Consider the following 15,455-nt stretch of genomic DNA (forward strand, 5'->3'; position numbering starts at 1 on the left):
ACGATGGGATAGGAAAGGCCGTGGCCTTAATTAAGGTACAGCCCCAGCATTTGCCTGGTGTGAAAATGGGAAACCACGGAAAACCATCTTCAGGGCTGCCGATAGTGGGATTCAGTCTAGCTTAAGCCAGTAAGGAGGACGGACGTATTGTGTGGCGTGCGCCTGCTGTGTGGAGTGGAGTAGGAGTGAGGAAGCGGTAGGGTCAAGCGGTTGGCAAGGAGATAGATACGATGAATTGGGTAGACGTAGAGGCTATGAGGAAAGTAGTAAAAGAAGTAATACAGGAGGTATGTCCGTTTGAGCAATTAAAGAAGATGCTTCAAGAACAAGTCCAGGAGCAAGAAAAGACGAGACAGTGGATCCAGGATTATATGAAAAATACGAAGGCGATGATAGAAGGCAGCGAGAAAGAACTGGTGTCACTAAGAGAGAAAATAAAAAATATGGAAGAAGAGATGGTAAACCTGAAGAAAGAAATTGAAGTCTGCAGACAGGAGCGTAAGAAGAAATCCATATTTATTTATGGGATGGAGGAAGAAAAGGCAGAATCTAAAGTGGACATTATTTACAGAGTGGTAGATGTCATACAAAAAAAAAAAATGAAAATAAATTTCAGTGAGGTAGATATAGACAATGTGGAGAGAGTTGGCAAGGTGGGAGGTCACAAGCCCATAAAAGTGTTGCTGCTATCTTCATTGATGGCAGATATAGTGATAAGGAACGCTGGTAATCTACAGTGTGAGTACATTAGAATTAAGAGAGATTTCGGAAGAGAAGAGAGTAGGAATTTTAAAATTCTCAAGAAACATTTTGTGAAAGCAAAAATTCAGGGATTGAAAGCGTATATTAGTGGTCAGATACTTGTGGTGAGCGACAGGAATTGGACCCGAAAGTGGACAATATCGAAACTGAAATTAATGGATGAGAGTTTGAGGCAAGAAGAAACTAGCAGGGCTGAGAGTTCGAGGCAAAAGAGTTTGAGGCAAGAAGAAATAAGCAGGGCTGAGAGACCGAGGCAAGAAGAAACTACCAGGAATGATGTGAGGCAAGAAGAAAAAAGCAGGGCTGACAGTTCGAGGCAAGAAGAAACTACCAGGGCTGATGTACATACTGTAAAGGGGGGAACACTGAGTAGATGGGGTTCCTGGGAAGAGATCATAAAAAGAGCTGAAGAAAAAGGAAATGCAAGGAGGATGGAAGTAGCCAGGAAATTAATGGACGAACTAGTGTCGGAGGTCTGCACGAGGGAAGAAAAAGAATCACAGGGGAAGACAAGTGGACAGAATCGGAGCGAGAATAATGGTTTGAGGGATGAAGCAGAAGTAAGAAGTGCCGTGATTAAAGGGAGAAGCTTGAGTTTGAAGGAGCTATGGGACAAAAAGGGAAAAATGGAAGGAATAATTACGAGAAGTAAAAAGTCAAGTAACAGTAGTAAGTAACATAGTTTGCCTATGGATGGATGATAAGAGAGGAAGTGTAGTTTATGGTGGTGTCTGTATGTGTGTATTTACTCAAGTAATGGTGCCTGTATGTGTAGTATAATTGCAATTGAAGTGATGGTGTCTTTAGGTAAAAGATGGATGGATTAATTGTATGGTATTCATTCAAGTGATGATATGACGACTGGATCTGAAGTGTTAAGAATGGAAGGTGATGATGAGGGATGGATGATAAGAGAGGTAGCGAAGCTTAAATGGTATTGATGATAAGAGAGGGAGCGTAGTTTAGATGGTATTTAATCAAATGATGGTGTCTGTATATATGGATGAAAGATAAGAGAGGTAACGAGGTGATAAGGTGTGTTTAAGTGTATTGTAATTGTATGGTATTTATTCAAGTGTCTTTAGGTACAAGATGGATGAATTGTGAAGTTCGATAGATGGATGATAAGAGAGGTAGCGAAGTTTAGATGAGCGATGGAAATGAGGAGAGGTAAAGAAGTTTAGATGGTATTATTCAAGTGATGGTGTCAGTATGTGTATTCTAATTGTTGAAGTAAATGTGGCCTGGAAAATGATGGATGGTTGTGGAGTTCGATAGATGGATGATGTGTAGTATAATTGTTATTGAAGTGACGGTGTTTTTAGGTAAAAGATGGATGGATTAATTGTACAGTATTTATTCAAGTGATGATATGACGACTGGATTGGAAGTGTTAAGAGGGATGATGATAAGAGAGGTAGCGAAGTTTAAATGGTATCGATGATAAGAGAGGTAGTGAAGTTTAGATTGTATTTATCCAAGTGATGGTGTCTGTATATATGGACGAAGGATAAGAGAGGTAACGAGGTGATAAGGTGTTTTTAAGTGTATTGTAATGGTATGGTATTTATTCAAGTGTTTTTAGGTATAAGATGGATGAATTGTAGAGTTCGATAGATGAATGATAAGAGAGGTAGTGAAGTTCAGATGATGGATGGAAATGAGGAGAGGTAACGAAGTTTAGATGGTATTTATTAAAGTGATGGTGTCTGTATGTGTATGGTTTGTGGAGTTCGATAGATGGATGATAAGAAAGGTAGTGAAGTTTAGATGGAGGACTCTAATTGAAGTGTTAAGTATGAAAGGTGATGATGGATGGATGATAAGAGAGACAGCACAGTTTAAATGGTATTGATAAGTGATTCATTAATTAATGGTAGATCGGCAAGCAAAGTTGGTTGTATATGATTATTTAAATTAGATTAAGAATGGTTGTATAAGATGAGCAGGAACAGATAAGTAGTGCAGTGATAAATTTGCAACATGTGCAGAGTACGTTGTAGCAGAATGTGTGTATAACGGAAGTATGGAATCAGCAACTCAGAGGGAGTCAAGTAGAGGAAATGTAGGAGGAATGGAATGTGCAAAGGTTCGCGTGTTTACTCAGCAGGGGCACGAAGGTCTGTGACATACATAATACAGCTTAAATTGCATATTCTGGGAAAACAATAGAAATATTGTTCTATTCATTTTTGTTCATTCCGTACATTACTTTCTTTTCCTTTTCTGTACAGCACAGAGTGTGATATGTATTGTTTTTTTTTTTTTTTTACAGTTCATAGAGTGTGAATTTTGGCTTAGGCTGGACATTGTTATTTTCTCTTTAACGGATCAAATAGGTATTCTTACTGTAGATCTGGAGAAAATAATAAATAAATAAATAAATAAAATAAATAGTGGGATTCGAACCTACTATCTCCCGGATGCAAGCTCACAGCCGCGCGCCTGTACACGCACGGCCAACTCGCCCGGTAAAGAAGAAATATACGAGGGAAGGTAGAGGTCTCCCGGCTTGAACTATTTGAATCTTTTCATCAAACGAACGGCCAGTAAACTGATTTACAATTATATCCGTTTTAGATTCATCCATCGTTAATACCACAATAGATTCACAATGAAGTATTTATTTATTTTCCACCTAGTCGATACAATGATTGCCTAAGGCAATTTTTATTGGTCAAAAGTGGTACATGTTTCGTATATTATCAACATCTTCAGCCACATAACAATGTTTAGATGAAAAATATAAAATAGACAAAGTAATGCTTTAGAGGAAGTGTCCTTGAAATTAACATAAGATTGACAAGATTAAAACAAACAAATAACTCAAGAGAAAATATATAAATTATTTCTACAATAGAAAGCAGTCGTCAAGGAAACACTTGTACAATATTCCATAGAGAAATTGTCCTAATAAATATTCTTTTCTTAATAATCCATGAAAAAAGATCAATTTAAAAATTAAAAATTATACAATTTATAAGTAATTATCAAAATGAAGAAATCCTGATATCACAGTGCGGCTCTTATTATTAATGTAGATGAAAATATAACTAATTCCTAGTTGTCAAATCTTATTAAGCCTGCTTTCCTTTGGAACAGTAACTCCTGTCATTCTTTCACAGTTTTGCGCCGGGTGTAATATTGATGATGCGTTCTTCCTTGTTCTTGCACCTGAGGAGGAGGAGGAGCGGGGGATATAGGTGTGTCAAGAACTTCCTTGCTGTCACCTATAGCTTCAACTGAGGAGGAATAAGTTGTAGGGCTATCTGTAGGTGGAGAAATTCCAATTCTTTTTTCTTGATCCTTCTCAAGCATTTTCAAATATACTAGAATTTGATAATATAATGGATTCTTATATTCTACAGCCTCATTAAGGTTATCATTTTTCTTTACAAGTTGGTCTAGATGAATTATAAATTGTATAATTTTTAATTTTTAAATTGATCTTTTTTCATGGATTATTAAGAAAAGAATATTTATTAGGACAATTTCTCTATGGAATATTGTACAAGTGTTTCCTTGACGACTGCTTTCTATTGTAGAAATAATTTATATATTTTCTCTTGAGTTATTTGTTTGTTTTAATCTTGTCAATCTTATGTTAATTTCAAGGACACTTCCTCTAAAGCATTACTTTGTCTATTTTATATTTTTCATCTAAACATTGTTATGTGGCTGAAGATGTTGATAATATACGAAACATGTACCACTTTTGACCAATAAAAATTGCCTTAGGCAATCATTGTATCGACTAGGTGGAAAATAAATAAATACTTCATTGTGAATCTATTGAAGTGCAATACGGACCATGAAGCTGATTTTATGTAATACCACAATAAGCGCAAAATATAATAAAAGACCGAAAACGACGAATAGCACAGGAACAGCACACACAGAATGAACTCACTAATCAGCAAAACACACAATGAATTAACTCACTAGTTAGCCACAACTGAAGCACTGGAGGAAAGTCACCTCAGTGGCATTGGTCAGTTTCGTCACGTTGGGTTCTCGCTGGGGGATAATCTGTGGGTCCCGTTCGCTGTAAACATGTCGACTTTCTCCAAGTTGCTAACAGATGGCAGAGGGTAGCACGGGTATGGGGTGACAAATTCTGACCAAGTCTCAATTGCAGCGACATCGTTCGGAGGGTTTCAGAACTACGTCTGCCACCGAATGCAATTTTAAGATTGAATGCCTTGCATCCTTAACTCCGCCATGTTGTCTCTTTCTTCCTAGAGAGGAGTAGACGGCGAGACTACACCAGCACCACACGTAGTCAAGCAATGGAACTAGTACAGTTGCGCGGACCTTTTGAACTTCTGAGAGATGAAATCGTTAATATTTGACTTAAAACAACCTAAAATCATACATCAGACAGTTCTTTGTGTTATCATAACGCATGCAGTGAATGCCTTGCATTCAAGGAGAATACGCCCCTGAGGTCCATGCATGTCAATCACATGGAGGAAGGAAGAGAGTGAACGCAATGGGAGAGCCAAGCAGTTGAACAACTGCTTTCCAAGTGTGAGAAGCTAAGTCAAACCAAGGTCGTGCCTCCATCCTGAGCTACTCCTTCCAGGCCTTGTGCCCCATTGCACCTAGCAGTAGACACTCTTCTATTCACGAACAGCACATTTTCTCACTGACATTTCACAGACTCCATGATACAAGTTAATACATATAGGTCTTGTTCACTTTCACACTGTTGAATCCTCTGGACTGGCCATTTTTCACTATTTTTGTATTTTTAAATTAAATACTATGGTAGTTTTGAACTGGGCTAACTTTTTGTTTCACTTTATTCGAGTTCATACTTTCTACTTCATATCTATTAAACTGCAATAAAATTTATAGATCCTTACCATGGAAACAGTGGATTGAAATTAGTAAGTTTTTCATTTGTTTTTTAAGTTCAACTTATACCCTTAACTAATAAAATTTGTCTTATATTGAGTTTGTTTTTAAGCCATTCAGAATTGTTTTATTTCCTTTTTGTAATAAAGCCATGCACTTTGTAAACTCGTACAGTATTAGGATGATGTTATCTGGAGATGTGGGTAGATAATTTAGCAAAAGGTATTCATTTAAAAGAACATCAAGTAGATTCTGAAAACATCATAATGACCTACATGCATATAGAGGAAGCAAGAGAGGGAACGTGATGGGAAGAGCCAAACAGCTGAACAACTGCTTTCCAAATGTGGGAAGCGAAGTTAAGCCTAGATCGTGCCTTCCTCCTGCACTACATTCGCCTTGACTGAGAATCAAGATGAAAATCATGAATGCTAACTTACGCGTTGTTAAGTTATAAATCACCGGGCGAGTTGGCCGTGCGGTTAGGAGCGCACAGCTGTGAGCTCGCATCCGGGAGATAGTGGGTTCGAATCCCACTGTCGGCAGCCTTGAAGATGGTTTTCCGTGGTTTCCCATTTTCACACCAGCAAATGCTGGGGCTGTACCTTAATTAAGGCCACAGCCACTTCCTTCCCATTCCTAGGCCTTTCCTGTCCCATTGTCGCCATTAGACCCATCTGTGTCGGTGCGACGTAAAGCAACTAGCAAAAAAAAGAAAAAAGTTATAAATCCCCCAGTTTGCACACGTCACTCTTCCAGAACACCGAAACCAATTGACCAATCCCATGCAGAATTTCAACAAGAGCAGACCTCACTTCTTCTGACATGAGAGTGGAAAATTCCCACACGCTCTGACATCTACCGGAACACCAAAAACATGGGTTATTTCTGGCACCAGCGAGTTGTGAAAAATGATACATTTGGCCTCTTTATGGGGTGCTCAGACAGTTCCCTTCACCATTTTACTGCACAGAACAAAGACCCCTCCCCCTTTATGCACTCGCAACTCAAAATATAATTGTATACTTTTTTTAAAAATAATAATAAAATAAATGCTGATGGGGAGTGGACGAATAGAAAAAATGATGATCTCTACAAATACACCAAAAAAATCACTGTCACCATGTGAAAGCCAAGGCTAAAATTCTATGGGCATCTAGGAAGAATGGATGAGAAATGGCTAACCAAGAAAATATTCAAGTACACCAATGGACTTAAAGTTTCGACGAAGTGGGTCAAGGATGTAAAAATAGATGCAATAGAAGGTGGACTTACAATGGAGATGATTCACAATAGAAAAGAATTTAGAAGCCAAGTGGACAGCATCAAAACATTCCAGGAGAAACCACCAAAACGTAGACCCAAATTGGTCATATCTGAAAAAGAAAGGAAGATTAGAAGTGAAAGGATGAAGAGGTTCTGGGAGGAGGAGCAGAAGAAGAAGAAGAAGAAGAAGCAGCCTTCGGTTCAGTGCAGTCTATAGGCAGCTAAATTCGGAAGAAAAGAAAAGTCAAGCACTTTATAAACGGCACATATTTCTTCAAGGTTGGTATCCACAACATCACTTTCTCAAGAATAATTAGCTCTTATGTGATGCAAATGAGCCTTCATGTAATGCATTATTTCTTTAGGCACTTCATTTGGGAAAAGTAGCTACCACGATTCATATGCAGTCTTCGAATTTTGTCCTCTTTTCACTCTAGTTGAATGAATTACCATGTTCCTTTTTAATCTTCGCCCGCTTTGGGGAGGCGGATGAACATTCCACAACGTAACAATGTTACATCTGATTCATTAATATTCCCGTGGCATGTATCCTCAGGATCATCATCATCATTATCATCCATCCCTTCAAACAGCCATTGTGTAATCTCCTTGTCTTAGGCCATTGTTCACCACCAAATTCTCAAGAATGAATAGTGAAACATAAAATCCCAGACAATAATTGGGTGTAAAATTACTGTAACACCCCAGGTCAAGGGTGAACACAGCGCTCTTTCTTAGTGCACTATTGACGGAAACAATGTTTGCTGCTACAGAAATCAACAATGTACCACACTATTGCCATTATTAACTCATGAAATCCTAACAGTCAGCTACAGGGTGATTCATAGGTTTAACCATTATTTAGTTTCATATATAAAACATATACAGGTGGAAGCGAATTCACGCATTTGGGCATCGCAGTGCGACTCCTCACATGCCAGCAGTAAAAAAAATGTCTGTCACAAAAGTTTGTCCTGCGAGTATATCCGACAGAAAAAGGATGTTGAAGAGTGGTAATCTGGCAACACTGTAACCACATGTATGGTAACTACCTCTGTTAGCACATATTAATCGTGCTGTACAGTTGGTGCAGTGGATAGAGTTTTGGGTTAGCATGCAAGAGGTCAAGGAGTCAATCCTGGGTTATTTTGTAAATGTAGTCTAGGTGGTATGGTATCTGGCATCTTTATCAACAGCAATTGCAGTGGATCCTCTAGAAACCATTTGCACTTGCATACTACGATCCTAGAAATGAACGAACAATCGTTTTCATTGGTCAGCTTTGAAAGATGCCCACGTCATGGGCGTGAATTTATTCGCACCACTTCATCTCAAAACAGGTTTTCTTTGTACCCTCCTCCAATGTTCCCATAGATTAGTACCAACTATTATTCTTGCCTCGTTCAGTTCCATTACATTTCGTTAGGGCCTTACATTACCAGTAGGCCTAGCAACGTGCTTTTCAAATAATGTCCAAACTCGCAAACTATGTTACAATTTGTATGTGTTATCACCATGGTCCCACTAATTAAGCCTTTCAACATTGCCTCTGGTAACTGCATGCTGTTTAGTACGTATCTCAATGCATTATTATTATTATTATTATTATTATTATTATTATTATTATTATTATTATTATTATTATTATAAAACAATTATTTAATTACTTTTGGAATAATAAATCTAAAAACAATTGGTTTAAAGAAGTCCAAAGTGATTTGGAGGAGTTGAATATTACCATGCAAACCATAGAAAACAGAGGTGAGAAAAGTATTTTGAAGAATAAATGCATCAGGCTTCCTCTGACCACTGTACAGAGGAAACAATGTTATAACGGATGCGGAGAGGGCAGCCAGGTCAACCAGACTCAAGACTTTTTGGGAGAAGAAAAGACAAATTTGTTGTAGTCTGATTTAAGTGCTCCAATGTGGGCGTAAACTCTGTAAATAATAAATAATAATAATAATAATAATAATAATATGGTTGACTGCACGAAGGTATCATGCATTCCTCTCAAACTATCTGCCTGATGTGCTGGAAGATGTTCCACTACATGTTCGACAGAGGATATGGTTCCAACATGATGGTGCACCTCCACACTCTGGAATTAATGTGCAATAGTATTTGGACAGAACATTTCCAGGGAAATGGCTCGGACGTGGAGGTCCAGTCGTATGGTCACCGCGTTCACCTGACCTAAATCCCCTGGATTTCTTCCTGTGGGGACACCTGAAAGAGCACGTGTACTCTACTCCACCGATAAATGTGGAAGAAATGGTAGCGTGTGTTCATGCTTCTCTTGTTACTGTGGACGCAGCTATGCTGCAAAGGGTCCAGAGCTGTATGATCCGGCAGGTTGCGCAATGTTTGGATGTGCATGGAGGTCGTTTTGAGCATCTGTTGTTTTAAAGACAACGTACTCTATTGTGAATGTGATGCAGTCATTAATATTATTATTGCTAATGTGCTACATCTGAACCCTCATATTACATGTAGTATGTAAATGACAAGTAGATGTTGTGTTGTTGTGTTATTGTTATGTGCTATCATCTTTAGCATCTCGAAAGTGATATTGTTTGTGTAGTTATTTTGTCCTATGACAGGTCATTTGTTTCAACTGTCTATTTCTTATTTGTCTAACCATGTATTTGTTGTGTTCAGCGTTACAAAATGTTGTAAATGTAGGATACATGTGAACTAAGAAATGGTGTCTTACTGTATTACAGTATGTAATGTCCGATGGAAATAAGCAAATTAAAAAATGCGCCTCAACCTAGGATTGAACCCTCGACCTCCTGCATGCTAACTCAAAACTCTGTCCACTGCACCAACTGTACAGCACGACTAATATGTGCTAACAGAGGTAGTTACCAGAGGTAGACCATACATGTGGTTATAGTGTTGCCAGATTCCTACTCTTCAACGTCCTTTTTCTGCTTGATATACTCACAGGACAAACTTTTGAGAGATACATTTTTTTAATGCTGGCATGTGAAGAGTCGCTCTTCATTCAGACAGCAAATGCTTGTAATGAGATTTGAACTCTATAAGCCATTACTTGGTAAGTATACATGCATACAGATGTCCATGTGGAAGGAAACTGCAACTGTTTATCATTTTTCTGGAGAGGAACAAAAAATGTCTTGGCCAAAACACTGACACTGACCTCTCTGTTTTACTTTTTTGTTTTTTTTATGGCTACTTGTCGTAATCTTTGAAGGTTAATTAAATTTAACCAGAATGTACTCCAGCATTACTTGAACATGATAAACCATGAACACAAACTACTGTTACTTATTATCTGTCATGTTCCTTTTAATTAGAAGTCCTTTCAAGAAGTGTCTATATTGTAAATCCTCTCACTGAACCCAGAATATCAGAAGGTTCCACACCTAACTATCCTGGAATATTTATAGTGTTACTGTATATCCCGCAGCTCCTTTTGTTAAAATTTTAAGATAGCATACTTCATTCGTAGATGGTGTTCAAGACTTCATTTCTATCTCCAGTGCTCAGTGGCTGCTAATCGTTTGAAAGCAGCTCTGTGCAGGAAATGGTTTGTCAGCAATAATACATCAGAGTAAGATTATTTTGATTCTGAGTTGCCGTCTGAGTGCGGCTGCCATTTTACCTTACCGTAGTCCCTTCTCAGTAAGGTACAAGTTGGTCAATTTAATACTATCTGGAGAAACAGAACTGTCATAAAATTGACTTTGTTCCTTTCTCCACCACCTATATATCTCTTTGTTATTGGCAAGAGAAAAGCAATGCATCATTGATATTATTATTCGAATAACCCTTTAGAGGGTACGATAAATCAACTTTGGTTACTTTTCTTTGATTTAACTTTCTTCGTTTCCAAACTTCCTTCATTTTCTGGCATTGCGTACATGAGTCCATTTTCTTAAAGTTGTTAATTTCTTTCTCTCCTGAAATCCTGCCTTTCGTGTTACTTCTCTGAAACGTGTTCTGTTTTCTATTGTATCTATTTTAATTCCAGCGTTTTTCATATCCTTTTCAATTTCAGTGAAGCATGTTGGCTTGGATTTGTAACTGTTCAATAAGTTGAAGATTTGTTTAGTTAGTCTATTGTTATTCATTCTATAAATGTGTCCAAAAAACTGGAGTCTTCTTTTCCTCATTACAGTTGTCAGTTTTTCAACTTTTAAATATAGCTCTCTGTTTGATCGTACTCTAAATTTGACATTGTTGTTTCTTATAGGTCCCAGTATTTTTCTCAAAATACTTCTTTCAACTTTTTCTTAATTTTTCAAGATCCCCAGCTCTTGTAAGTTTGAGTTTCTGTTGCATATAAAATTTCTGGCCGGGCCACTGTTTGATAATGTCTTAATTTCAAGTTCCAGGATAACGATTTCTTGTTGTACTGATATGTATTTTTTGTCATATGAAACATCCTTTCCATTTTGTTTACTCTTATGCCTATAGCTACCTCTTCTTTTGTGTTGTTTGTTATCCATTCTCCCAGGTATTTAAATCAATCTGTCCGAGATATTGTTAATTGTGATATTTTGAGGGGCATTAATGATGTTTGTCATGATCTCAGAGACGAGAATTAAAGGCACTAAAAACAGTTAAAATAGGCAGGCATATAGCTCTTAAACTAGCCAAAATGGGCATTTAAATAGGCACTAACATGTAAAATAGGCAACAATATAGGCATGAAAAATTACTTATAAATTAATAACATACTCAATTACTATAAAAGGAATTTACAAGCAACATTTCTATGTTTTCCAGTAACAATCTTGTTCCCCTCTCATGCATAATGTTTTTGTACTGAGAGAAAGATCTCTCAACATCACATGAAGTGATAGGACAAACTTCAATGAAGTCACTTCACCTGGTTTTATTTTGCTGACAGCAGCTGCCTTCCCAGAAATTTGGTCAAAACTTCCCCTGACTTCTTCCACAATCCTAAATGACTCAACCAGGGGCATGCCTCCAACTTGGAGACTGCTCCCGGCAACTTGTTGAAATTTGAAGATGCTGTGGTTTATGCAGGGGGATATTAGCTCTCAACATGGCAGTTCATAGGTCTGAAGATGGTTGTTGGTCACTGCCCAAAGTGGATTGGTAGAAAGGCTGCATTGATACGGATTTCTGTACTTTTATCAGATGCATTACAGTATTTCTAAGTTGATCTATGTGATATTTTTCTCACATTTAATCTGAAAAATAATAAAATTGACATAAATTACATTGTCCCTATATCTTAAATTTCTACAGTTGGGCTAATAGGCAGTAATGCTTAGTATATATCATGCATTTGTTTCATAAAATAAAGACTGTTAGAGATGATGTTTCTAGAAGTACAAAACTTTAAAGTAGGAACAAGGAAATTAGTAATTTACATGGAAATATGTCCAAGGATTTTCAGTTATAATTTGGCAGTATCGTGTCGAATTCACCCGATGAAAAATATAATTAAAAAGATGTGAAACGGTACCGGAGTAGCGTAGAGAGATCCGTCCTTTTTGCTTGCCAAGGACCCACCAAGCTGGCCCTAGCAGTATTCTTACTTATATCGAAGAATGAAAATGGAGGCACTATAAATCTCAGATTTGTGAACATTTTATTTGTTTCTATTCGCCGCTTTGGTCATCCGGGTCAGCTGTCATGAACACTACATATTTTCTCTTGCCTGCAATAGATCTTGCATCATGTGTGCCCACAAGGCCGCCACCCTCTTTGAAAATTAAAAACCGCATAACTTGAAATTATCATGACATGTGCCCATAACCTTATTTTTGTCACAATTTAGCAAGACTAGAGGGGATGCTAGAGGCTTGTTAATCTGGGAGTTTATGCACCTCAGACTCTCGTTGCTTGCCCCCCACCCTGCAAGCACAACGGTTACTTACCAGACCTCACCAATCCAGTCCAGTGGTCTTTTAGCTGGCCTAGTCTTGTAAAGATAGTCTTGGCAACCTCGTAAAACACGCTGTGGCACCATCCTAGCTGGGCTACATTGGATGTACAACCTGTGTTTCGCGATGGCTTAGCGGAAGTGTAATAGAAATCACGATTTTTTTTAAGGGAGTTTTAAAAAGTGCATTACACTTGTAAATCTCTATTTTCATAGGAAATGAATCACAGTTCAAAATACTAATTTAATTTTCATCCATTTTGTGACAAGAGGCCACTGGCGTTCCAACTCCTCGTTCAGTAATTTAATGATTATTTACATTTTAGCAATATAAATTATTGAAAGTTCACGACTAAAACAGCATTGCAACAAAACAACTTGCCACAATACATAAATTAATAGGCCTATATATGCTACAATGAAATGCGATCATAGTTCTCAATCACAAGAAAGATAAAAGGAACAAACGGACTTACCTCCTTACAGCAAGCTTGACAGATCCGTAGTGAAATTGGGATCCCCTGTGATCCACTGCTTCAGCCAGTAGGACTTCGACGATTTTTCTTTGCGCATTGCCGCATACACACTTCTTCTTCTTCTTCCACTTCACAATAAATCAGAACACGTTCTGAACATGAAGGGTAAACGTACAACAGTTCGCATCAAAAGGGAGGTAGAGGGCATATGGGTTGTGCAACATACTAGTTCGACGTTGACTGGTTCTCGCATATGTCTTTGAGGTCAAATTGTTCCTTGTTTCTCCTGATGGAAATTTCCCTAGAACTATTTCTGGTGACTTCTGAGAATTCCCATTTTTGTTCGTGGGGTAAACAGATATTGAGAAAAGAGAAGATAATTCTGCCGAGCACACTAGCTACAATATAATGCACTGGAAGAAAATCGGCTGTTTTAAAATACAGTCAAAAGGCATTAAATAGGCAATTATACTCCAAATAGGCACAAACCCCTGAAATAGGCATTTATGGGCACAATAAAACCAACGAAATGTCACTAAAGTGACCCTAAAATGGAATTATATCTCAAAAGCCTATGTTTCTGAACACAGTAATAAAATAGGCAAATAGGCAAATTCCCATCTCTAGTCATGAATTATGTTTTTCAAATAATATTTGCAATCCTATTTTGGCTGTTTGTTTCTGTAATTCTCGTATTTGTTCTTGAGCATTACATGTAATATTTTTTATATAGTTTGTTAAATAGCAAAGTATATTTCTATCATTTTTCAGGTAGAGGAGAAAAAGAGCTTATCCCATGCTGTTTTGGTACCTTCATGCCCTGGTCTTCTATCTTCATACCTTCAGAATCCTAATAGAAACAAGTATGTATAATAAATGTGTATTGTACGTTTAAGTATATATCATTGAGATGAAGAGCCAGTCAGTGTTTATTTATCTTGTTCATATCAAAATTTTGTTTCTGGTTAGTTGAAATAAAATATGTATTGTACGTGTAAGTATATATAATGGACATGAAGAGCCAGTCAGTGTTTATTTATCTTGTTCACATCAGAATTTGTTTCTGGTTAGTTGAAATACTGTAAAAAAGCTTCTTGCAGTCAAATAAAAACTTCACATCCCTGTAGCATTTCCACACCATTATGGGTGTTAATGGGCTTTAGTGCTAACTTGGAAAATATTTTGTACAATATAAATTCAGATGATGGTGTGGCAGTGGTGATTACTGTTTTGAGAGGAGAGCGTGCTGCTGATGAATCAACAGTCCAGAGCTGGTTTACAAAATTTTAGGCCAAGAACTTTGGCTTAGACTCACTCAACATTGCACAAATTATTATTATTTTTTATTGATTTTGATAATGACACCCTTGATTGGAGCAAGAGTGTCATTATTCCCCTGTTTAAGAAAGGAAATAGCCAAAAATGCTCCAACTACCGCGGAATAACACTCCTTTCTCATTGGCTTAAGATTCTTGAGAAAATCTTAGAGAGCAGATTGCAAGTTATCTTCGAGCCAGAGTTTGAAGAGGAACAGTATGGACTGAAGATCAGCAAAACAAAGACAGTGGAAATGACGATCAACAGGGAAGGAACAAGCTCAAATATATTTCTGGAAGGAGCAAAAATTGAATCAGCTTCCCACTTCAAGTACCTCGGAAACACAATATCGAAAGACAACACTGTTAGTCAGGAAATACTCAGCAGGACACAGAAAGCATCAAACTTCTACAGTCAAGTCAGGAATCTCCTCTGGGACTGCAAAATACCACAGAAAGCGAAAACAATCATGTACCACACTTACTTCGTACCAATCCTCACGTACGGTTTAGAGATATGTACCCTACTAAACAAAGATTTCAGTAGAATCCAAGCCACTGATATGAGATTCATTAGAACCATGAACCAAACAACCAGAAAGGACAAGATCAGAAATGAAGTGAATAGGAAAGTAGCTGGTATTGATGTTCCTATTATCAGTGACATAAAGAAACGCTGACTTCAGTGGTATGGGCACGTAATGAGAATGAACAGGGAAAGACCTGCCAGAAAATACTTCGACCTTAATCTCATAGGAAGAAGACCACAGGGAAGACCAAGAAAACATTGGATAGAGACTGTAAGATCAGATGTGGAGGAGAGAGGATACAAATGGGAGGATGTACTGGATCAGAAGATGTATGAAGACAGAAGGAGATGGCGAGCGC

The 15,455-nt window shown here is 37.7% G+C and overlaps 1 protein-coding gene across 3 annotated transcripts in view; it reads left to right on the forward strand.

Annotated features, from left to right (window-relative positions):
• The window catches only part of LOC136864143 (uncharacterized), a 624,111-nt gene that overhangs the window by 523,488 nt on the left and 85,168 nt on the right, over window positions 1-15,455 (forward strand). For all 3 annotated transcript variants that reach the window (XR_010859277.2, XM_067140781.2, XM_067140790.2), the window contains one exon: window positions 14,023-14,114. Coding sequence is in view for 2 of the 3 variants with exons in the window: in XM_067140781.2 (XP_066996882.2) it covers window positions 14,023-14,114 (92 nt within the window). In the remaining variant the exon portion in view is untranslated. The remainder of the gene's footprint in view (window positions 1-14,022; window positions 14,115-15,455) is intronic.

This window comes from Anabrus simplex, chromosome 1, assembly GCF_040414725.1.
Source record: "Anabrus simplex isolate iqAnaSimp1 chromosome 1, ASM4041472v1, whole genome shotgun sequence".
NCBI classification, from domain to species: Eukaryota; Metazoa; Arthropoda; class Insecta; order Orthoptera; family Tettigoniidae; genus Anabrus; species Anabrus simplex.